The following is a 25,808-nucleotide window of genomic DNA, read 5'->3' on the forward strand; positions in this document are numbered from 1 at the left end:
TAAAAGGACATTTTTATGTTGTACCCACATATCATGTTTTAATCAAATAATATGTATGTCTTTTTAATCATTATTGAATAGCTCGAGCCTTAAAGATAAATATTGCATATTTAGTATGTATGAGCTCGAAAATCCATGATGTGAATGTTTCTTCCAATCAATTCTTTGTCAAAGGCATCATAGTCTTATTATGAAATCATGTTCAAAAAGGTATACTTGGCCAAAGCTTGTAAAATTCGGACCATGTGACTGATAACAGGCTGATTTATGAGGTGAAGAACACACCCTAGCTAAGCAAGGACAATACCTAATTGGTCAATACGTGCAGATGGGACGGTCCAGAAGCTGAGTTTAAAACCTCAGGACATCTCTCTTATCTCTCTCTCTTGCCTTTTACTCTCTCCAACTCTCGTCCCTCTCACCGCGTGCGTGCTGCTCTTTGAGCGTGCCCTGGCCCACGTGCCATAATGAGAAAGAAAACAACTTAGTCTCATTACATCATTTTATTTTATTATTTTACTTTAGTTTCTTTTCTTTCCGTGGAGTTTCGTGTTCTAATGTAAGTTTGCTACAAAGTCTAGCTCCGACCCGTTTCAAACTTCAACCAGAAAGAACTCTGCATCCTCAGCCAACGCCCAAGAGACATCACTTCAAAGACTACTGAACCTCCAGCCAATCAGACACTTCGGGGAACCCCGTGTCTGCAACGACGACACAAAGGAAACCCCGTAACACAGGCAAGCAAGCAATGCCTCCAAATACTGAATTGGTGACTTTAATGTAAATTTTAGCCTCATTGAGAAACTCAAAGCGAGGGTTAAATAAGTGATTGATGGTTGTTCAGGTCTATGCAATATTACATATTGCTGTGAACTTGGGATTTCACATTTCCATTCTCTTAAACTCATCCTTTCCTCACTCTCTCTCTTTCTGCAACGTGTGAATGTGTGAATGCTTGTGTTCATGTGTTAGATTAGTTTATGTCTTAGGTTTATATAAATAAAACTGATTTATATTTTAAAAGAGAAGTATCTTGTGTTTTCTGCTCACAAGTTAATGCCTTAATCTGTCGATTTCGTTACTGTGCTAGTTAATAGTGTTTTCACTATATTTGGGATTTTAATATCCAGTGCAGAGTTTGTTATACGGCTCGTTCAGTGAATCGCCGTAACACTGATTCTGTTCGAATCCCTATAAAATCATAAATGATTCCCTTTGAGCTAAATTAAACTATTTGTTTAAATTACGTATTAATATTATAAAATGTAATAAACCCCTACATAAGAGTAGGGTATATTATAAGCCTTCACTTTGAAATTACTGGTGGAATTTTTCCTCTCGCTCTTTCTCACACACACACACACATTATATATGTATATATTCTTTATTTACCATGCTGTCATACTTACAGAGCCGGCGCCAGGGCACCTCCATCGGGGGGCATTTAAATTTCGGGGGGGCACACAAATCACGTTTTGGGTGTGTGTGTGTGTGTGTGTCGGAGGGGTGGGGGGGCTGCAATCTGTGATCTCGTGCAGTTGCTGACGCTCGCTAAAGCGTGCAAATCGCATTATGTGCGCTGTTTTATCGGTACTTTCGCTTTCAAAATCGATCGCGTTCAGCAAGGAGGGGAGAGGATGGAAAGTGGGGGGGCACAGTAACTCGTTTGGGCGCCTTGGCGCCGGCCCTGCATATTTACTGTCTTTTATAGGAAATGAACAGAGACATATAAGCCTAATAAATGCTGTAACAGACCCAAATCATCACTGCTGCATGGTTGCATTTTTCCAGGTGCCAAATATTTTAATGTAGTGATTTCTGGCGCTATGGCAATTCTGTGCGGTGTCTGAGATGTTAGCATGTCTTTAAAAAGATCAGTCACAAACATGATCCCTGCACGAACTAATGTCTAGCGTCTTATTAACTCACTGTCATGCATTGTGTGCAACACGTTTCTTCTCCCTCTTCATTTTCGTCCATTTCTCCGCTGTTAAAGAAACTCTTAAGCCCCTTAAAAGTCCTCGTCCATACTCCTAACAAGTTTGACCTTAAGACCTCTTTGAAGGGTTAAGATGCTTTCTGAATTACTTTTTTCTTTACTAGGATTTTTTCTTTAATTTTAAGAGTAAACGCCCACATTTCTAAGAATTTTCTTAGAATTTTGTCACTAGGAGCTACTTTTTGCATTAAAATTCTTCATGAATACGGGCCCTGGAATCTGAGGGTGCAGAAAAATCTAAATATTGAGAAAATCGCCTTTAAAGTTGTCCAAATAAAGTCATTAGCAATGCATATTACTAATCAAAAATTAAGTTTTGATATATTTACGGTAGGAAATTTACAAAATATCTTCATGGAACATGATCTTTACTTAATATCCTAATGATTTTTGGCATAAAAGAAAAATGGATAATTTTGACCCATACAATGTATTGTTGGCTATTGTTACAAATATACCTGTGCTACTGATGACTGCTTTTGTGCTCCAGGGTCACATTTGTCATTATTTACACACAAAATTGAATTAACAAAAAAAAAAAAAAAGATTATTTCCAAGATGATAACTACATACAACAATGTGAAATAGCTGTGACAATGTGAAGCATTGCATAAAGCCTGCTGCTGTTTTTATTACAAGTGTTCTCTGCAGCATTCAGTGAGTAGCAACATTGTATTACAGCCTGAACATACTTGTACTTCTGACATTTTGCAAAAGTGCAGCTAAGAGTTTCTTTGTTTCTTTGATAAACACATTTTACTGCCGCTGTCTCTGTTTCTAATCCAGAGCAGCAGAAAAAAATAGCACACCGGGAACGGCTGCAGTAATGGTCTGGAAATAGTTGTGTGAAAGAGTGTGTGTGTGTGTGTGTGTGTGAGAGTGAGTGTTTGTGTGTGTGTGTGTGTGCTAACTTCCCAGAACAGAATTCTCTTCAACGGCAGAATCAAACTATTTCTTAGTATAGTTTCCCCATTGTATCTATGAGAGCAGACTCTTTGTTATTCTATGTTGTAAGTAAGCAGTCTCCTCGCCCCTGCGTTGGAGACGCTGAGGAACATGGCGCAGCACTCCGATGATGTTATCAGGAAGAGTTTCACGTCTGATTGTTTCCACATGTGTTTCTGGCTCATGGCTGTGAAAATAGCATTTCGTCAAAAGTCTCAGCCTTCCTCTTCCTCCTCTATGGCCTAACCCTCTCTCTCAATAACTTTCCTTGGTGGAAATCTTCTCCTACACTTCCAGTCCGATCTGATCATGCAGACAGTACTACCCGCACAAGCAGAGAGTTAGAAACCAGAAAAAAAATTAAATAAAAATGGTGCGATTTGAAGCTGTATGCTGGCGAAACAGGAAGGGCCTTGACAAAAAGTCCCATATGAATGTGCAGGATTCTGAATTTATTAGGTGTAAATATCTGGTGTGCCCAATAATGGAGACATGCAAAATGTACAGTGGTGGGGATCTACAGGAGAAACCTGCAAATGTAAAACATCCATATTCATTAGTGAAATGTAAATTAGGATTATGTGGACAAGGTGCTTCACTATCATAAAGCAAATATTGCAGTTTTGATCCTACGTTACTGAATGTGGAGATGTGATCTAGACATGTTGAGATGCACAAGAATTTTGAAGTGTTTAAGAAACGAGTCGAGCGTTTCACACATGCTGCTTTACAAGGCATGAACCTCAGTCTTACAGCAATTAGTCACAAATTGTGTTGTTTACTGTTTGCGGTGGCATGCGGTATAAAATCTGCTTTCAGAAAGGTTTCTCTCATGCAGACTGGGGCTGTGTTTAAAGGAAAATAGGCACGTACACCCTCCAGCTAAACTCGGTTGGCAATTCACCTTTTCGTGCTTAATCCTGTTCTGTTCACATACATTTCACACATTTACTGGAGTGACAACCGCATTCTACACCTCAATTATCTTCTGAAAATCTCGGTGGTAGTGAAAACCATATTTACAATAATTCTATGCAGTTTACGAAACCGAACTGAAGAACTAGTTGTTAATGGCGAATTGAAAAGAGCTGTTGTTTTTCCTTATGCGCAATGCAAGAATATGAGCCTTGATTAATTTGTGTTGCCAGATCTTGCAGAAACAAAACAAAACAAAAAACAGCAAACAAGAACAAGCACAAAATAAATATGAATAAATCCTAATGCTTTCTTTTTTAGAAATCCAGAGATATTGTAGCACAAATCTGCCCACTTTAGTGGTGCACCATCAAACAACGCAATTTCAGGAGTGATTAGTTTTTCAAACGGAAACAAAAGAGAACTTAGTGTTTAGAGAATTCACTCTGGTATTTAAGTGCACTTGACACTCCTAAATCTAGTGTACGAGGCCATAGTGTGGCAGACACTCACTAGTGTTATGTGGAGAGCTGTCTTAGCGAATAACCAAAGGTATCATTTCTAATTAAGTATGTTAATTACATTAACTTATGCTTCTTTTTTCAGGAGCAAGATAATAGCTCAGCATTTTTAAAAAATAATGTAAATTTTCCAGTTATAAGTGACTTTTTCCAGTATGTGAGAGTTTTTTGTCCAGCTAAACACTGCTGTTTATAACTGCCTGCCTCTCTGCTACATTCTAGCAAGTTTTATTCAGTGTAAATATATCTGTTTAATGCTAGTCCTCAGTTGAGAGGTTTAATTGATACAAAAACCATCATTATTATTGAAAAATAAAAATACTGATTAAATTACATAATCTAACACTTATATATTTAAAAAGATATGAACTCATTCAATATAGTTCACCCTGACTATAGCTGAACTACTTTCACTTCTGAGTAGATTGTAGCTGGGCAAACACTTTAAAGTAGATGGTGGTAGATAAGAGTGGATGTGCGATTATGATTATATAAGTTCAGTTTTGAGATAATCCATTCAAACAGAACATGCCAAATCAATTTCATTGGGATATCAGCGATCAGCTTTGTTTCTCTCTCTGGTTCTCTCATCCCTTGGGCAATGTGGGACTCTGGGAAACTAGCAAAGAGTATGTTTTTTCTTCTTTCACAAACCCCTCCTCCTCTTTTTCACAGAATCATCTCTGCCTCATTCACTTTTCCCACAGTTTGTGCATGTCTGTATTTCATCCTTTCTTTTTGTGGCGAGCATGAATCAAAGGTCACGTAAGGTCAGGGCAGACGAGACAGAGCTGCTACATGAAACGGGGAGGACAGAAAAAAAAAAAGAGAAATTTGTAGGATTATTACAAAGACAAAGAGACAGATGAAAATTTGATTGCTCAGAGCTTTCTATTTTTGGTAACACTTTAGAATACTGATCCTTTGTTAATGAATAACTACACAGGAACAAGTGACTAATGCAGTATTAACATTGTAGTAACTACTATTACATAACAAGAAACTATGATTATTGATTTAGTAAGTAATAGCGCTCAGTTGAAACTGGTAGTTCACTATTAGCTAATCAATAACTACTATTATTTTAATATATCCTGGAGAACTACTAAGAACTACTGTATACAACTTCATAATTAATGTGAATTATGCATAATGTATAATTAATTATAAAGCGAAGATCATGGTAGTAATGGCTCAAGCATTATCAAATGCTTTTAACCTCTTCCACTCTGGGGCTATTTTGGGGAACTCCGCCTGCATTTGGCCTACCCAAATTAAAAAGCTTCCCATACCCACATGCAGAGGTGTATATACAAAAGTTTGGTATCATTTTAAAGGAAACCTTTTGAGATTACATAAAACACTGTTGAAACTGATTAAAATTATTGTATATATTGTCTGTGTTATAATAAAGACAAAAAAAAAAAAAAAAAAAGAGGCGCTTTTTTTTTTTTTGTAAACTGAAATTTGAAAGTATATAACTCAGGCCCTGAGTGCCTCAGCTCCCTGCAAACAATTTTATTTGTTTCCAACAGATGCCAGCAAGCACAGGAAAAAGGAAATTTGTTTCGATCATTATCTATGCAAGAGTTATTCTATTCCAACTGTAGGGAAGAATAATACCCTTTTTTATACAATTTCCGCCTACCCAAATTTTAAGTCTCCCCATACCAACATACAGTGGAATAAATGCAATATCTTGGTGTCATTTTAAAGAAAACCCTTTGAAATGACAAAAAAAACTGCTGTAAGTGATAAATATTATTATATATGATGTCTGTCCTAAGATGAACCATGTCAACACAAGGCGCTTTTAGTTGTTTTTGTTCTAAACCCTGTTTTTGAAAGTGTATAACTCAGGCCCTGTGTGCTCTATCAAACTGCAGGTAGTTTTAAATGATACCAGCAGATGGCAGAAACACTAGCAAAAAGAATTTTGTCTTTATCATGTAGTATAGGTCGATCCTTTCATATTTTCCCGAATTTTGGAATGTCATGACCCTCCTTTGTTGTGTTTTGGACATACATGGCACAGCAAGGTATTACTCATGCACACAACCACAGAAAACGCTGAAAATGGGCTCATGTTGTAGAGGAGAACCTAAGCTAAACGATGATATAGCTTTTTTGGCGATCTGTGCTAACAGCTGCAGCTCACGGAGCAAATATTCAATAATTTCTTTCGTATGTTTACAAAATACTAGTTTATACCTCATGATTCATTCGAAGACTGTTGCATAGGTGATTTTAATTCAATAAAAATAACGGTGGATCCTTATTGTTGGGAATGAGAGCTTTCATTTGATATATGACTTGCACATGTGTGACATATTTGAGCGATATGAAAAATATGACCACCAGGGAATGTACAAAATGGGGGGGGGGGGGGGGGGGTACACAGTGTAATTTACGTGTAAATAACTTTGTTACAGTAAAATAAATATGCTCCTGAGGCCTCTCCTGTTCACGAGTCTGCTCCAGTGCTTCCAGAGGTGGCGGCTTCTGCTGCAGAATCTCCCGAAGTGGTGACACCTACTCCCGAATCCCGAGAATCCAGTTCTCATGTCACAGCCAGGAGTGCCGATCCCGAATCCCGAGAATCCAGTTCTCGAACTACGGCCAGGAGTGCCGATCCCGAGTCCCGAGAATCCAGTTCTCAAACTACGGCCAGGAGTGCCAATCCCGAATCCCGAGAATCCAGTTCTCATGTCACGGCCAGGAGTGCCGATCCAGAGTCCCGAGAATCCAGTTCTCAAACTACGGCCAGGAGTGCCAATCCCGAATCCCGAGAATCCAGTTCTCAAGTCACGGCCAGGAGTGCCGTTCCCGAGCCTCAAGTGTCCGCGCTGCAAGAGCGCCCTCAAGTGTCCGCGCTGCAAGAGCGCCCTCAAGTGTCCGCTCCTCCGGAGCGCCCCAAGGAGGCCGTCTGTGAACTCACGCCCTGCCCTGTCACGGCCAAGGAGGCCGTCTGTGAACTCACGCCCTGTCCTGTCACGCCAAGGAGGCCGTCTGTGAACTCACACCCTGTCCTGTCACGGCCAAGGAGGCCGTCTGTGAATCCTCGTCCTGGCCAATCACGGCCATAGAGACCGTCCATGAACCTTTGTTCTGCCCGGTCACGGCTCCTGTGACCATGGGGACTCTCTCTGTGTTGTCTGTCTCTGTTCTCCCCAGATCCCTGATCCTGCCATGGCTTCCTGACCAGTCCGCTCTACCGTGGAGATACCATGCCCAGTCTACGCCACACTGGTGGGCTCCGGCTCCGTCTACTCGGCCGTGGTGGTCAGCTGTCTGGCTCTGGGGGTCTCCTGCTCCGCTCAGGGGGAATCTGGTCCCGTCCTGCCCTGCAACGAAGACTCTCCCAGTGTTGTCTGTCTCTGCTCTCTCTGTGTTGTCTGTCCTTGTTCTCCCCAGATCCCAGTCTCTGTCATGGGTTCCTGCCCTGTCTGCCCCGCCGTGGTGGTCTTCTGCTCCGGTCTGGTGGTCCTATGCTCGGGTCTGGTGGTCATCTGCCCCGCCGTGGTGGTCTTCTGCTCTGCCCTGGTGGGCTCTGGTCTCGCCTGCTCTGCCCTGGTGGGCTCTGGTCTCGCCTGCTCTGCCCTAGTGGGCTCTGGTCTCGCCTGCTCTGCCCTGGTGGGCCTCTGCTCTGTCGGTCCTGACCTGGCCTCTGGCTCCGCCTTGGTTTCCTGCTCTGCCGGTTCTGCCCCTGTTCCCGGTCTTCCCACTTCCTCAAAGACCTGGCCCTCCGTTCCCTCCCCCTGTTCCGCCTCCGCTCCACCGCCCTCCTTGATTGTATAGGAGCATCTGGAAGCCACTCCTTGGGGGGGGCTATGTCACAAATCCTGGCCATGAACTCGCATTTACTCACCACCAGATGTAACTCACTCACCACATGAACTCTTGCACCACACTAACTGTTACACACCACCTCAAACTCCAATTCCCATCATGCCTCATTCCTGGGACTGATTGCACTCACACCTGCACCTCATTAGCACACATGCATATAAACCACTCACACTCTACAGCACGTCGCGACGTCTTGATTTGCCCCGGCCATCATTTCTGAGCGTCTTTATTTACCCATGTTTACTTTTCTCCTGTTGACCTTGGACTGCTTATTGTTATTGATCGTTTTCTGCCTGCCCCGACTTGGATTGTTTATTGGACTCTGCATCTCGCCGCCTGCCCCGACCTATTGCCTGTTTGACCTATGTCTCTGCATTACCTCCATTGTTCTGTTTGCTGGTATCTGACCTCTCCCATCTGACTTCTCCAATAAAGCTGCATTTGGATCTGCATTTTAGATCTTGGACTCCCCGTTACAATCAAAGTGATGTATATCTGCATAAAATAGAGATTCTAAGCTTTCAAATGGTACCACATATGGTGTTATTGGTCCAGACAGACCTTTAAAAATTAAAGGCAAACTTTGATTACATCATTTTGGACCCGCCCGCGGGTCCGCAGAGTTGAAGAGGTTCTTTTAAAGGAACTACTAACTACTTGGATCAGTATTCTAAAGTGAAAAGCATCATAACTCCATAATATTGACTGATGTCATTTTAAGCTTTTGAGATATACAGTGGTGTGAAAAAGTGTTGGCCCCCTTCCAGATTTTTTATTTTTTTGCATGTTTGTCATACTTTAATGTTTCATATCAAACAAATTTAAATATTAATCAAAGATAACACAAGTAAACACAACATGCAGTTTTTGAATGAAGTTTATTATTATGAAGGGAACAAAATCCAAACCCACATGGCCCTGTGTGAAAGTGCTTGCTCCCTAAACCTAATAACTGGTTGGGCCACCCTTAGCAGCAACAACTGCAATCAAGTGTTTGCGATAACTTGCAATGAGTCTGTTACAGAGCTGTGGAGGAATTTTGGCCCACTCATCTTGGCAGAATTGTTGTAATTCAGCCACACTGGAGGGTTTAAGAGCATGAACCGCCTTTTTAAGGTCATGCCACAGCATCTCAATAGGATTCAGGTCAGGACTTTGACTAGGCCACTACAAAGTCTTCATTTTGTTTTTCTTCAGCCATTCAGAGGTGGATTTGCTGGTGTGTTTTGGATCATTGTCCTGCTGCAGAACCCAAGTTCGCTTCAGCTTGTGGTCACGAACAGATGGCCGGACATTGTCCTTCAGGATTTTTTGGTAGACAGCTGAATTCATGGTTCCATTTATCACAGCAAGTCTTCCAGGTCCTGAAGCAGCAAAGCAGCCCCAGACCATCACACTGCCACCACCATATTTTACTGTTGGTATGATGTTCTTTTTCTGAAATGCTTTGTTACTTTTACGCCAGATGTAATGGGACACAAGTTCAACTTTTGTCTCGTCAGTCCACAGAGTATTTTCCCAAAAGTCTTGGGGATCATATGAGACGAGCCTTTATGTTCTTTTTGCTCAGAAGCGGTTTTCGTCTTGGAACTCTGCCATGCAGGCTATTTTTGCCCAGTCTCTTTCTTATGGTGGAGTCATGAACACTGACCTTAACTGAGGCAAGTGAGGCCTGCAGTTCTTTAGATGTTGTTGTGGGGTCTTTTGTGACCTCTTGGATGAGTCGTCGCTGCGCTCTTGGGGTAATTTTGGTCGGCCGGCCACTCCTGGGAAGGTTCACCACTGTTCCATGTTTTCTCCATTTGTGGATAATGTCTCTCACTGTGGTTCGCTGGAGTCCCAAAGCTTTAGAAATGGCTTTATAACTTTTTCCAGACTGATAGATCTCAATTACTTTCTTTCTCATTTGTTTCTGAATTTCTTTGGATCTCAAAATGATGTGTAGCTTTAGAGGATCTTTTGGTCTACTTCACTTTGTCAGGCAGGTCCTATTTAAGTGATTTCTTGATTGTGAACAGGTGTGGCAGTAATCAGGCCTGGGTGTGGCTACAGAAACTGAACTCAGGTGTGATAAACCACAGTTATGTTTTAACGGGGCGGGGGTTACTTGTGTTATCTTTGATTAATATTTAAATTTGTTTGATGATCTGAAACATTAAAGCGTGACAAACATGCAAAAAAAAATAAAAATCAGGAAGGGGGCCAACACTTTTTCACACCACTGTATGTAAGGTTTTGGATCGTAATGACTCAAGTGTTACTAGATCCCTCTGAAGAAACTATTAATTATTTGGATCAGTATTTTAAAGTGAAGATCATGGAAACCCACTAGTAATGATTTAAGTGTTACCAAATCTAACAAAATTAATTACTAACCAGAACCTTACAAAAACTTTAAAAGTTTACAATGACTTCAGTAATTTCTAGGGAGTTATCACGATCTTCACTTTAGAATACTGATCCAAAGAATTAGTAATTCCTTTAGAAGGATGTAGTAACACCTGAATAATTACTGCCCAATACTTTACAACACTCTCAAAAGCTTACAATGTTTTCAGTCGTTACTAGAGCATTAACCATGTTATTCACTTTAGAATACTGATCCAAATAATTAGTAGTTTCTTCAGAAGAACTACTACATTTGACTAAGCACTATTACTTCCTAATTCATTAATCAGAGTTTCTTGTTAGTTACTAGTAGTTACTAGAGTGCTAATATTGTGTTACTCGTGTTCTTGTGTAGTTATTCATTAATTATGGAGCAGTATTCTAAAGTGATACCCTATCTTTATAGCTCAAGCGGCATGGTGTTACTCTCAGCTAAGTTTGAAATACAAATGTGTGTGTGTGTGTGCATGTTTATGTGGTTTATGAGGACACAAATTTGTATAATGACATGGGTATGACAGAGGTATTACAATATGAAGGTGGTTTATGAGGACACTGCCTATGTCCCCGTAATTCAAAAGGCTTAAAAAAAAAAAAAACATACTAAATGGTGTTTTTTTGAAAATCTAAAAATGCACAAAGTCCCCTGTGAGGGCTAAGTTTAGGTGTAGGGCAATAGCACACACAGTTTGTTCAGTATAAAAACCATTACGCCTATGGAGAGTCCCCATAAACCACAAAAACCTGCGCGTGTGTGTGTGTGCGAGAGAGAAAAAAATGGGAAAAGTATAAACAGATGAATGAGTTAATGTAACAGCTAATGTAATAAGTTCTTCCTCATCTTGACTTGTTTGGGATTCACACTGTTCTGTGTTTTTTAATTAATCCTTATATTAACTGAATGCAGTCCCATGCTGAGCAATATATATATATATATATATATATATATATATATATATACTGCAGTGTAAACAGTATGACACATTTCTAATGCTGCATAGTAAATACTGTCACATACTGTAACCCAGCCCTATTGGGACACAATTCATGTGTGATTGTTCTTATGGAGAGACTGGAAGACAAGGGAAAAGAGGGACAGCAAAACAAAATTGCATTTGAGAGTGAAGAGGTGCCTTCAGCCTGGACTAACATAATAAACACGCTAATTACACTCAAACCAAAAACAGCAGCACACCGACACACACACACATGCGTATAAACACACAGCCCAGTACAGCCAAACACTGTGTCACTGTCCAGCAAAACCCTCTCCAGGAAAATCTGAAATGTCTCCTTCACTCCTCCATCTTTCCTGTGTCTCGCCTGTCCCACACACTGACACAGCGGTGAGCCAATTATTCACTGGAGATCGAAAAAAGGACGAAAACTAAATCCAGTCAAGCAGAACAAACAGGAAAAGATAATCACAAATGAAACCTTTTTAAAGACAACATGAGATTCCAAACTCATTTCACCTCCATCATTTGAATACAGCACCAATAAACACAGTGTTTGTGTCACAATCCTCGTGCTCTGGAGCAGATGTGAGCTCTGAAGGAAATGAAAACCTGGAGAGGAGCTGGAGCGGAGTGCTTTTAGAGCAGTGTGCCCCACTCACTTCCATACTCCACGCTTTGGAAAACTCAACTATGGAAACTATCAAACTCAACTATGGAGACGGTTCAGATTCTGCTGTAAAGCAGCTCTGAAAGACAGCAGTGATATTATTCAGCTCAAATCACTTCAGATAAATAGTGTGAAGTTAATCAATCAGCTGTAGTCAATAGGCAGCAATGTTGTTATTCATCTTTAGTCGGTTCATTGTTGATTGAGTTCAGTTCAATAACAGTGTTGATGCTGCAAGAAGAGATTCAGCTGTAAAGCAGCTCAATAGCAACTCAACAGCTTAATTAAGGTCAAGTTTTCTTCTCATCTGACGGTGTCGGTGCAGACATATCAATAAATTACTGAAAGTTAAGTGTTTTACAGGCCGCAGCAAAGCAGGCTAAGCAGCAGACCTTCTAGACCTAGACATGCTTCTCCTGTTAAATATTTCCAACAGCATTACCAAATGGTATGAATAATGACTCATGCTTTGTTAAGGCCGGGACACACCAAGTCGACTTCAAAGAACTAGCGGCGACGAAAGCTGACGGTGTTGTCACCCTCGCTTCGGACCAAAAAGCTGCATGAGAACACACCGCACAGACTACAGCCGATGGCAAACTAACACGTGTGTTCTGCACCTGCGTCAGAGGAGTTAGCTGTCTATTTCAGCAGCTATCAGTAGTATATATTCCTCATTCAAAAGGAGAAACCGAAACAAAGATATACGAGATAAACGCAGATATACAAAACGTAAACAAAGCAGCGCTTGCTTACCATTTTTAGTATCAGTAATGTTGATAACTTTAATTATTTTAAGCGGCTCATGTTGTTATGAAAACATTTGCATATTAGAATGATTGGGAAAGATAACGTAACTTTTAATCAGCCTTCTGTCTGTACCGCCTTCATTTACGTGCTCGTTTTCATCACTTTCGCTGTAATTCTCGGGCACCGACTCGTTCGCTAAACTGAACATCCAATCAGAGTTCTCCCTCTCGCTGACGGCCCCGATGCCGACTGGCGCCGACATGAGCCCGACGTTGGCTTGGTGTGTCCCGGCCTTAAGACTCCCTGTGTGTCATTAGTCAGGTATAAATCCACTCCAGTGAGTGAATGTTACTGGGATACTCGGACAAATAGATAAGTGTTCTGATTATGAACTGCTTACACTTTACAAAAGAATCAATGTAGGATTGGCTCATTACTGTGGGATCTGTGTTTTAAGCTGGGACATGAAAAAGTATTGTAACACTAAAACGTGGAATGCATCCCCTTTACATAAAAGAGTCTATATGAACTGAATAAATGAAAGGAGCAGCCACTAGGAAATAACATTTAAAGGAATAAAATTGTATATTAACACGGAGCTTCAGATTCTTCTTGTGCTCACAGTAACATGCTGTGTCTCTGTTTCTCACTGTCTGTGTGTGTTAAAGCTCGCTCAAGGCCGCTTGTTTCCAAGAGACATTTCATAATGCCAATTTATGGAAAGTACCCAACACCCACCTCACTCTCTCCTACAAACAATCCTTCAGTAATCTGGCATGGAAAAACTTACTACAACTCCAGCACAGTCCTTCCGGACAGACGCACAGTGCTGATGTGAACACAGCCAGACCGTAACCTTTACAGAAAACACACACCCAAACCTACAAAACCACCAGGTCTCAGGATGAAGTGTGCATTAGGAAAGGGCATCTTGTTCATTCCTGATTGCTCCTTGCTGTCAGTTCCCATCCCTAGTGCACTTCAGTCCTCTGTCGTTCTGCTTCGCTGCTCTTTCTGAGCTGACAGTCTCGTTCAGAGTTCAGCAGAGACAGACCTCACACATCTCTCTACTGTAAACACACTTCTCCAGCAGTGTTTGGAGAAGACGTGCTTACCTCCTTCACTGGTGCTGACGCTCATCCAGGCAGTCCAGTTGGAGATGCCCTCGCTGCTCTGGCAGGCCAGTCTGAGATCATAGCGGCTGAAGGCCTGCAGACCCGAGATCAGACGGCTGGTGACCGGTGGGCTGACCGTCTGACTGGAGATCAGCTCATCACCAGAGTCTTCACCAGACGCTTTAACCTGAAAGATATTTAACAAAATGTTTTTTAGTGACATCTATAACAGGGATGAAGATCTCCTAGGGCCTCGCCGAACAGATTTTTAAACGATCAAACCATTTCATTATTTGCAAATACACTGTACATTCAAAATATTAAAATAGAGAAACTTTTTTTCAATTCACACTTCAACAAATCTCACTCTACAAAAAATCAGTATATGTTACGGTGCTGTGCGGAACAACGAACACACGACAAGCATAAACAATTACCTTCTCTTTTAATCAGAGATCCAGGAGCAGATACAGACACAGGAGTGCACACACATCATAGTAGAAACAATAACCGATAGTGAGACTAACAAAGACAGGAACTTATAAAGGGGCAGATAATTGGGAAGGACAGGTGTACACAATGACTAATTAAACTGAACTAGGACACAGGGGAAAACAGAAAACCCGACATGGAACAGTCACAAAAAACCCAACATGTAACAGTATATTGAATGGCTATTCTGTTTTTTGGGGTTTTTTTGCCTCTGTGCCTTGTTTCTTCAGTAAATGTCTTTTATCTTGCATATGAGATTGTGCAGACTTTTTTCAAGTATTTATTGTTGGACAATTATTTTAAGAAATGAGGCAAGAAGAATGTTTGGTGTTTTGACACACAGGAAATGACCACTGATAACTTGAGTGAAATGTGTGACATTCACTTTCTGTTCAGGACAAAAAAGAAGTGATCACTTCCCCTTTACCCAGGATCCTGTGCTGATGTCAGTGTAAATGCAGGAATATTCAGCATAAAATGTGACTTACAAGTTTATGTGTAAACAAATTTTATGTAACCTGGATTGGCTAATCGAGAGCACCGGGAGGATTCCTGGTGGGCCAGCACTGTCCTGCCACTGGGGTTGAAATATGGATGCCCGTATTCAAGGCATCAAAGAAGCATTCCATATGAAAGCTATAACACAATTTGTCCCGTATTCACAGGCATACATACAACATATGACCACCAGACCATATGAATAACAAATTCTCAACTGATAATTAATCATTCTTTTTGGGCAAATTATTGTTTTATTTGTTCAACTGTTTGAGGAAGGCTTTAAGGCCAAGTGGAATCCTCTGCCGGCTGCTCCTACTTCACAGCAAGCGAGCGGGACACGCACTTACGCCAATTCCCTTCTCCTTCTGCTTTTTGATTTTGCCAAATAAATTTGGGTGATTACAAACAACTTATTGATCATGAGCCCGACATTTAGCGCATTCTTGGAGCTCATTATATTGAAGTAGAATTCCAAGCACCAGAAGCAGTCCACACTCTCTAAGTTTACTTTAATTGAAAAATATGCATTTTCATTCATTCATAGGCTATATGGATGCAATAATAGCCTATTTTAGTTAAAAAGTATAAGTGTGATTGTTTAAAAAAATATTATTGACTGACGTTTCATAAATGTTAAAATTTCTTGCCATTTGTATGTATGTAATTTCACAGTATTTTCACCTCCTAAATTACTACACTACTTGTGCAGTCACAACTCTATAATGGTACAATTTACTCAGGCCGATTACTTTTATTTATTTTCTTTTACATTCAAATTATTTTTAGAATAATTGAACATAAACAGGTTAAGCAAAACAAATGTGATTATTTCTGATAACTTTTTAACTGCAGGCAGACATTGGTACAGTACAAATATTTAGTTTGAGATATGCGAGCAAAAAATAATAGATTAAAAAATGGATAGCCTAAAAGAAAGCGTAAAGGCGGCGCTGAAAAGGCCAGTATAAAAAAAGGCCAGTAAAACAAAAAAAAACTAAGCTGTAGAAAAATACAAAGAATTACAAGGCTGTAGAGAACAGTGCACTATTGCATACTTTGCAGAGGTTTTAATGACATTATTTTAATATAGTCAGTCGTAAACTAAAGTGGTAGTTTCATCTAAGGCATGAGAGAAAAAAGACACACTTCTCTGGTAAGGTATACTGAAGCCAGAATGTTAATACATTAACACATAAGCATGTAGTCTGCAGTCTTCTTGAGCTGATCTTTGGCACCCACACACACACACAAGTCATCTCCACCTGGAGACACGCAGCGGGACATGTGAAAACAGCTCACTCAGCCCCAGAAACATGCTGCCGATGCAACAAACATCAAACACTGGCAGAAAACAAACCACATACCTGCAGTTAAACTGCTTCAAATCATTCTCGGATGTGGGACTTACAGTTAAAACTACAGAGAGGAATGAAAGAGTTGGCTTTACAAACCAAAAAAAAGCTTTATTGCTTGACTGAAAATGATTACCAGAATTCAGGTTGCACACAAGTGTAAGCCAGAAATAAAATATTAAACAGCCAAAAACAAAGTGTGAAACTCTCTAGAAATGTCTAGAGTCATATTAAAAATAAATAAATGCTTCTGATAAATAATGCTAAATAAATCATTCTGGCATAAGCATATCTTGCCTCTCAATTATCATTAATGTAAAGTGAAAAACAAACAATAGTAGGGTAAACGTACCTATTAAGCACACTTCCATTTTTGAGCTCAGATTATAAAAAGAAAAAATTATTTATTATCCTACTTGATGTCTTAACCAATTGATGTGTTTGTTGTTATATACCTCGTGTAATTTGAAGTCAATCAGGTCATTGCACACTGAGATATGAGTCTCCATGTGTTCACTCTGTCTGACGGACATTTTGAAAGCTGTCTGAAAACTCTCACCAAAAGAGGTGTGTTTTTTAGATGTTTAAGCCTTTATTTTGGGTAAGTTTCACTACTTATTGTAAAATTAAGAGATTAATGTTCAAACTTTTGCATATTATAACCTGGAACTTGGATGTGGGAAATAATTACATTAGATCCAAAAGATAGTTTTAGCAACAGATGCTACAGAACACAGTTAGCTGACTAGCTGGATAAGATTGTGTGCTACGCTAATATATTACTTCACAAACATTACCGGATTGTACTTTTACATCCATAATATCATAAATTGACAGTTTATTGCTGGTCTGTGGTTTTACAGTGCTGTAATTTTGAAAGATTTCATATTATTTTAAGGTGAGCTTAAAGGACACTACTATGAAAATCACACAGCTTCAGTGTGACATCAATAAGAAAACATATAATTTCATAGATATTGTTAATAATAGTTGTTCATATTAAAATATGTATGAACTTAATACATGACCTATCTATTTAGCTAAATCCTTTCATTTTAATAAATATTACATGACATGTAAGCTCAGTGTACTCTCTTTAAGATCTTCTACACTGAACGTCTCTGTAAATACTTCAGAAACAGACTTTAAATATTAACTGATGGTTGTCACTTTAAGTTAAGTTAATGGATTTTCTATGGATTCTGTCGACTCAAATCTGCAGACTGGCTCTGATCTTTGGTAACTAGTATCAGCTTCTCCAGACTGGAAATCTGTGGAAAATCAGAGCAGAAATCATGTGTATTCCAGCCATAAGAGACTAGAGGTAAGATTACATCCATTTAATAAGAGGTTTCATAATGAGGCTAGTTTCTGTGTTCATCCCCATGATTTATATGATTTTTGAATGTGTTATTTAGCTGAAAGTGGACTAGTCTAGATGTTGATATGTGTTTAGATGACATTTATGTATATATATATATATAACTGATCGATTTAAATGCCTTGTTGCTTGATTTTAGTGCTCAGTTTTTTTTGTGATTGACTTTGTATCTCTTTGAATGGGGAAACATCAAATTATCCAAAACTGTTCACTAAGCTTATGATTAAATTTCATATTTTAAATCACCAATGAAATCGGACAACAACTCTGTTATAAATGTTGTTTCTTTTGCTCAAGTAGCGTTATAAAAATCGTATTTCTCAGACTAGATCAGCCAGTGTGCATGCGCAGTCCTGAGTGCTGAATGTTTCTATAGCAACCGGGACTTCTAACAGCAGCTGCAGTGACGCGCTGACTTTACCAATTAGTGATTGGCTCTTTCATTCAGAAGGCGGGGCTTCGTGCGATTGAGTGGCCATATTGAGTATGGGAATGTGTCGTCACAGCAGCAGTGCATTCTGGGAATTTAGGTCACGGGAGCTACCGCGGAGACTGGATAATATAGTGAATATAGACGTTGATATTAGTGTTGCTTTCGTCAACGAAAATTATGACTAAATATCATCATCAACGAACCTTTATCACGTGACGAAAACGAGACGAGACTAAATGTAAATGCTGGTCATGTGACGATGACGATAACTAAATGTATAATGCAATATTGTTGACGAATAAAAACGAGACTAAATGTGGTTTACAAAATAAAAACTATGCTAAAATGTCTCTTCATTTTCGTTGGCTAAAACGAGACGAAACAAAATGTTATAACGTTATTTTGTCTCGTTTAGTCGCGTTATTATTATTATTTTGCAGTATTTCTGTTTCCGGTGTCTCACTTCAGGTTGCACTGCGCAGACGCAGGCGACGTCACTTCCTCAAGCCCCACTCGCGGCATTATTTTGAAGACGACAACAAAGTTAAGTCTGACACAGAGAAAGGGACCGATGGCCGGGGTTCGTTTTTGGGAGATGTGTGTGTGTACTTCTAACATGTTTGGTTGGTAAAATAAATGTTGTAAATTCAAATCAGAGCGTCTTCCTTGTCTGGAATGGATGCATGCTTGAGTCTATAAGGTAACAATAATATAATAAGATAACCTTGTTTGAAATGGGTTTGGCTAAAATAAAATTTTGGTTTCGTCTATACTACTAGGTACTTATACTATATTGACTGGGTTAAAAAGAATTGTATTACTAAAAAGAGACTAAAATACAATTTTCATTGAAGAAAACTAGACTAAAATGTCATCAGTTTTCGTCGACTAGAAATAAACCAAAATAGTCATCAGTTTTCGTCGTCTAAAACTATACTAGACTAAAAAGAGTATGAACGTGACTAAAACTAATAAAAACTAAAATGACAGCTTCACACAAAGACTAGACTAAATCTAAAATTAAAACAGGCCGCCAAAAACAACACTAGTTGATATAATTTAATTTTTCTATTATTCTACTTAAGATCACGTTGGAGTGGTTAAGGCTCACTGTACATCATTTGCCATAGCCCTATACACGGCCAGTGTGAAAAACATGCTTTTTTCAGCCTTAGAAAGCTGAAAATCAGAGATATTTCCTGCAGAAATTAATAGATGCCATAGCCCTTATCAGTGTCTGCATGAAATACCTCTGCTTTCGTCTGTCGACCAAAAGCCAATTAGTCACCAGAAGAGACAGACGGCAGCTCGCGTAAGTGTTTTGAATACTTGGTCGCAGTTCTGTTTAAATTATTTACTTGCTGCTAGGAAGGCATAGTTCGTTTCCTACCTATTTCTACTCTGCATTTTCGTTGAGGTTTTTATGTTTGATTGCACTTACTGGTAATTAGAATAATTTTCGCCTCAGATGAGAACGAGCCTGTGTGATTGTGCTAAGTGTTAGTTTCGTCTTGAGCTATTAGCAGTCCTTTAACCTTATTGGCTGGGCTGATCAGAAGCCGGCCACAGCTGTTTTCACTCTAGTTTCCTAGACTGTATTTATTTGATGTCCGAGCGTACGCGGAAGCGTTCAGCCGTCATGCTCAGCCTCCTCGTGTGAAGACCAACGAGTGTAAAGACAGACGGCTTTTTCCTGCACGACTTTGACCGAGCAACGACACCGAGCACACACTTAAGTATTGTTTTTATCTTCCCTCAAACTTTCCTATCCTCTATCCTTCCACGTCCATCATGTGTTTCCAAACCATTCCGGTTCTCTCTCAACCTCCCTCTAAAAACACACGCAGAAGGCTACGTAACCCTGCTAACCTGCGCCCTATCTCTACATCTTCCACTGCACCTCTTTCTTTCTCTGTGGGTCTTTGGAATTGCCAGTCAGCTGTCAACAAAGCCGACTTCATTTCTGCTTTTTCCTTACAATCCACACTCAGCATCCTGGGCTTGACTGAGACCTGGATTCGTCCAGAAGACTCAGCAACCCCAGCTGCTCTCTCTCACAAGTTGGCCGGGGTGGAGGCACTGGTCTGCTCATTTCAAACAATTGGAAATACTCAAACCACTCTCCCCTAGGCAATCTCAACTCATTTGAATATCATGCCATTACGGTAACAGCGCCTATAAAACTCCAGATTGTGGTAATCTACCGTCCCACTGGCCAAATTCTAGCAACCTTCCTAGATGAGCTGGACAGACTGCTGTCCTCTTTCATGGAGGATGGCACTCCACTCTTAGTCTTCGGCGATTTCAACATTCACCTAGACAGGCCTTATGCTACAGACTTCCATTCACCCCTAGCTTCATTTGATCTCAAACGCCTCACCACTACTAGCACACACAAATCAGGCAACCAACTTGACTTAATTTACACATGCAATTGTACTACAGATAACATTCTTGTACAACCACTACATATCTCTGACCATTTCTTCATGACATTTACTTTACATTTTGCTACCCAGGTGCCACCATCTCCCTTACCGGTTACTTTCAGACGCAACCTACGCTCCCTCTCCCCCTCCCTTCTTTCCTCTGTAGTATCCTCCTCTCTTCCCTCGCCTACCTATTTCTCATCTCTGGATGTGAATGCAGCTACTGACACTTTATGCTCTACCTTAACCTCTTGTCTAGATGACATCTGTCCTCTCTCCTCCAGACCAGCACGGGCTGCCCCTTCTAACCCCTGGTTATCCGATGTTCTTCGTGAGAATCGGACCAAACTCAGAGTGGCAGAGAGAAAATGGCGCAAATCAAACGATCCGTCGGACCTGAGTAGGTATCAGTCTTTGCTTTCATCTTTCTCTACTGAAGTCCACACTGCCAAATCTTCAAATTTCCACAACAAGATCAACAGTGCTCCAGACATGCGTAATCTCTTCAGAACATTTAATTCTCTCCTCTGTCCCCCTCCTCCACCTCCCACCACTTCGATAACCGCTGACGACTTTGCCTATTTTTTCACAGACAAAACTAGAACAATCAGTAACCAGTTCTCAACTCCACAGGACCTTCAATCAACCACATCCACTGCTCTAACTCCCATCTTCTCCTTCTGTCCCCTCACCGAGGCAGAAGTATCCAAACTTCTCCTCTCCAGCCATCCTACAACATGTCCTCTCGACCCAATCCCCTCACACTCACATACATTATCCACACATCTCTCCTCACAGGCATCTTCCCCACAGCATTCAAGCAGGCTCGGGTAACGCCACTGCTCAAAAAATCTACATTAAACACTTCTCTTTCAGAAAACTACAGACCTGTCTCTCTCCTTCCATTCGTAGGGAAAACACTCGAACGAGTTGTCTTCAACCAGCTCTCACAGTTTCTTTTACAGTACAACAAACTGGATGCTAAAAAGTCAGGTTTCAGGAGTGGCCATTCAACAGAGACTGCACTACTCTCAGTCACTGAAGCCCTGCGAATTGCAAATCATCAGTCCTCATTCTGCTGGATCTTTCTGCTGCTTTTGACACTGTCAATCATCAGATTCTCCTGTCTACCCACTCATCACTGGGAATCACTGGGATTCCACTTCGCTGGTTTGAATCATATCTCACCGGTAAATCTTTCAGGGTGGCCTGGGGAGGGGAGGTATCCAAACCACATCAACTGGTCACTGGAGTTCCTCAGGAATCGGTTCTTGGACCCCTCCTCTTCTCCACATACACTACATCACTGGGTCCCATCATACATGCACATGGCTTCTCCTATCACTGCTACGGCGATGACACACAGCTCTATCTCTCTTTTCAAACAGATGACCCAACGGTAGCTGCACGGATCTCAGGCTGCCTGGCGGACATCTCGGCATGGATGAAAGATCATCACCTAAAGCTCAACCTGGCAAAGACGGAGCTTCTTGTCTTCCCTGCCACTCCGACTCTACAGCATGACTTCACGATTCAGTTAGGCTCATCAATGATTACCCCATCAACTTCGGTCAGACATCTTGGTGTAATCTTTGATGACCAGCTGACCTTCAAAGAGCACATTGCAAAGACTGCTCGATCCTGCAGGTTTGCACTACACAACATCAGAAAGATCAGGCCCTTTCTGACAAAGCATGCTACACAACTTCTTGTCCAGGCCCTTGTCGTTTCTAGACTGGACTACTGCAATGCTCTTCTGGCTGGTCTGCCATCAAACACAATCAAACCTCTATAAATGATTCAGAATGCAGCGGCACGACTGATCTTCAACGAGCCCAAAAGAGTGCATGTTACACCTCTCTTCATCTCCTTGCACTGGCTACCAGTGACAGCTCGCAGCAAGTTCAAGACACTGATGCTTGCATACAGAACGACCACAGGCTCAGCACCCTCCTACTTCCACTCACTTTTACGAACCTACATCCCCTCCAGAAGTCTGAGATCTGCTAGTGAGAGATGCCTTTGGTACCATCACAGAGAGGATCAAAATTACTCTCCAGAACATTCTCGTTCACCATTCCTGGCTGGTGGAATAATCTTCCCACCCCTATCCGAAATGCTGGATACCTGTCAATCTTCAAGCAACAACTGAAAACTCATCTCTTTCGGCAGTACTTGACTTCATCCTAAACTCAAAAAAAAAAAAAAACTTACTCTTTCCTTCTATCTTTCTCTCCCTCCCTTACTAGCTTGTACTTATTTGAACAATGACTGAGACTTGGTGTTACGAGCACTTCCTCTGTCTGATTGCCTCTTCAAGATGAATCGCTTTTTGTATTCCCCAATTGTAAGTCGCTTTGGATAAAAGTGTCTGCCAAATGATTAAATGTAAATGTAAATGTAAATGATTTTGATTAACGCTATGTTGATACAGTAAGCTTTAATCATTCCAACGCAATCTTAATTTGAATCGCATACAGTGGTGTGAAAAAGTGTTGGCCCCCTTTCTGATTTTATTGCATTTTATTGCATGTTTGTCACACTTTAATGTTTCAGATCATCAAACAAATTTAAATATTAATCAAAGATAAGACAAGTAAACAGTTGCATGCAGTTTTTAAATGAAGTTTTTTTTTTTTTTATGAAGGGAAAACAAAATCCAAACCCACATGGCCCTGTGTGAAAACGTGTTTAGTGATGATCCCCAAGACTTTTGGGAAAAGACTCTGTGGCCTGACGAGACAAAAGTTGAACTTTTTGGAAGGTGTGTGTCCCATTTCATCTGGTGTAAAAGTAACCCAGCATTTCAGAAAAAGAACATCATACCAACAGTAAAATATGGTGGTGGTAGTGTGATGGTCTGGGGCTGTTTTGCTGCTTCAGGACCTGGAAGACTTGCTGTGATAAATGGAACCATGAATTCAGCTGTCTACCAAAAAATCCTGAAGGACAATGTCCGGCCATCTGTTCGTGACCTCAAGCTGAAGTGAACTTGGGTTCTGCAGCAGGACAATGATCCAAAACACACCAGCAAATCCACCTCTGGATATTAGCTTACAGTAAGTTCTGTTACCTCTATAATGGCTTAATTCTTTACACTGAGCAGATTTACTGGGCAATCGTGATATATAACAATGCTAAACGATCCACTGTTTAAGATCTAGCTATGTATTCTCCCCTTTAAAAAATAGCCACGGTTTTCCTACTCTAACTAAAGTGTTATAGCAATTAGCCTATATCAGTACCACTGCAGTGATGGAGACTGAATAATTAATAGTTGCAGCCTCTCAGACAAACCACAGAGTGATTTTTTTTATTTAAAGAGATTTACATATTAGTCCGTTTTATTCTAAGAGTATGTAAGATGGTTTTCAAAAAATATTAATAGTAAACGGTTGGCTTTTTTCTGTGGTGATTGGCATGTGTTTACACTGTGTGCTCCTGAGCGTGACCTAAAACATGGCGGAATCCAACGCGGCGTGACGTAGATTCCCAGACTCTATTAAGCGTTGCATTTTTCCCCATTCAAAACAATACGAGTGACATGTCTTAGGTATTCTATAGTCTTTGGTTGTGTCTCATGCCGCAAGTTCAAACTACGCCAAAAAAAAAAAAAAAAAAGTTCAAATGACACAGGCAGTGACGATTTTCTCCGGCCATTCAGTGATCAGCAGAGTTTACACGTCACGTTTTAGTAACGGTACGGCTCGCTTGGAACCTTGGCCGAGGTGGTACTAAAAAAACTCTACCCAGTGGAAAACCCCCCAAAAGTGAGCCGTACTGAACCGTACCGTGCCGTACCATGCAGTGGAAAAGCGCCATTAGTGAGGCCAGCAGGGAGTGCTCACCCTGTGGTCCGTGTGGGTCCTAACACCCCAGTGTAGTAATGGGGACAGTATACTGTAAAAAGCACCGTCCTTCGGATGAGACGTTAAACCGAGGCCCTGACTCTCTATGGTCATTAAAAATCCCAAGATGTCCTTCGAAAAAGAGTAGGGGTATAACCCCAGCATCCTGGCCAGATTTCCCCATTGGCCTCTGACCATCATGGCCTCCTAATCATCTCCATACACTGATTGGCTTCATCTCTCTGTCTCCTCTCCACCAGTAAGCTGGTGTGTGGTGGGCGTTCTGGCTCAATATGGCTGCCGTCGCATCATCCAGGTGCTAATCACTGGTGGTGGATGTTTCTATGTAAAGCGCTTTGAGTACCAAGACAAGCGCAATATAAATGTAACAAATTATTATTATTATTAAAGAACAAAGAAATGTACAGATTAAGCACTGCCGGACTTTTTGAATTTAATGATGTATATCTTAATTAAAATGCTTTTTTCATTTAAAATAAAATTAAATATTTTTGTGTGAAACGTTAATATTTTATTTTAACATAACTTTTTTTGTACTGAAACCAATATCTTGTGCACTTAAAATTGGTGAGCTTAATAGGTACGTTTACCCTATATATTTTCAAATAAAAAGTATAATATTAAGTGTACATCAGAATACTTAATTTTTTTCATTACCATATTTTTTATTTTTTTTTACTTTACAGTAAGCAAATTGAATAAACTAACAGAGGTGAGGAATTGTAATATATGATCAATAAATGTACGACTAGATGCACGTTTCTCGTCTTTTCTGTTTTCCTCACATTCCCTGAGGCAGTGCTAAAACTGTGCAAAAAAACTCCCATCAAACACAAACTTCAAACGTCTGCACAATACACACAGAGTTATAATGTAGAGTGTTTATCCTAATGTAGTCTGAGCAGATGAATGAAAGAACTGACTCATGTGCAAAAGAGTAGATGTCTCATAATGCTCAAAGCTGTTCTTCCTGATCATGGTGAAAGGTTTCATTCTGGAATGAAGAGTCACACGTGAGTCAGGACTCTGTGATTCAGACTGGAGTCAGTAAACAGAGTGAACAGAGCTGGTCACTGACTCACCGCGTTGCAGAATTCCCCCATGACCGGTCCGTTTATCTAGACCAGCATTCACAATAACCTGAAGCATTTCTGGACTTGAGCTGACAGATGGACCTATTCCTTCTAGATCATTTACTTCAATTCAGGAGTGAACAAACTGATAAAAAGAGTAAAATTAGATG

General features: G+C 40.5%; 1 protein-coding gene across 1 annotated transcript in view; it reads right to left on the reverse strand.

Annotated features, from left to right (window-relative positions):
- LOC306853996 (tyrosine-protein kinase receptor UFO-like) overlaps nt 1-25,808 on the reverse strand; it is an 81,843-nt gene that overhangs the window by 46,203 nt on the left and 9,832 nt on the right. The window contains exon 7 of the mRNA XM_079391762.1: nt 14,109-14,295. Coding sequence (XP_079247888.1) covers nt 14,109-14,295 — 187 coding nt within the window. The remainder of the gene's footprint in view (nt 1-14,108; nt 14,296-25,808) is intronic.

The sequence above is a fragment of the Barbus barbus genome (genome assembly GCF_936440315.1).
Source record: "Barbus barbus genome assembly, chromosome: 34".
NCBI classification, from domain to species: Eukaryota; Metazoa; Chordata; class Actinopteri; order Cypriniformes; family Cyprinidae; genus Barbus; species Barbus barbus.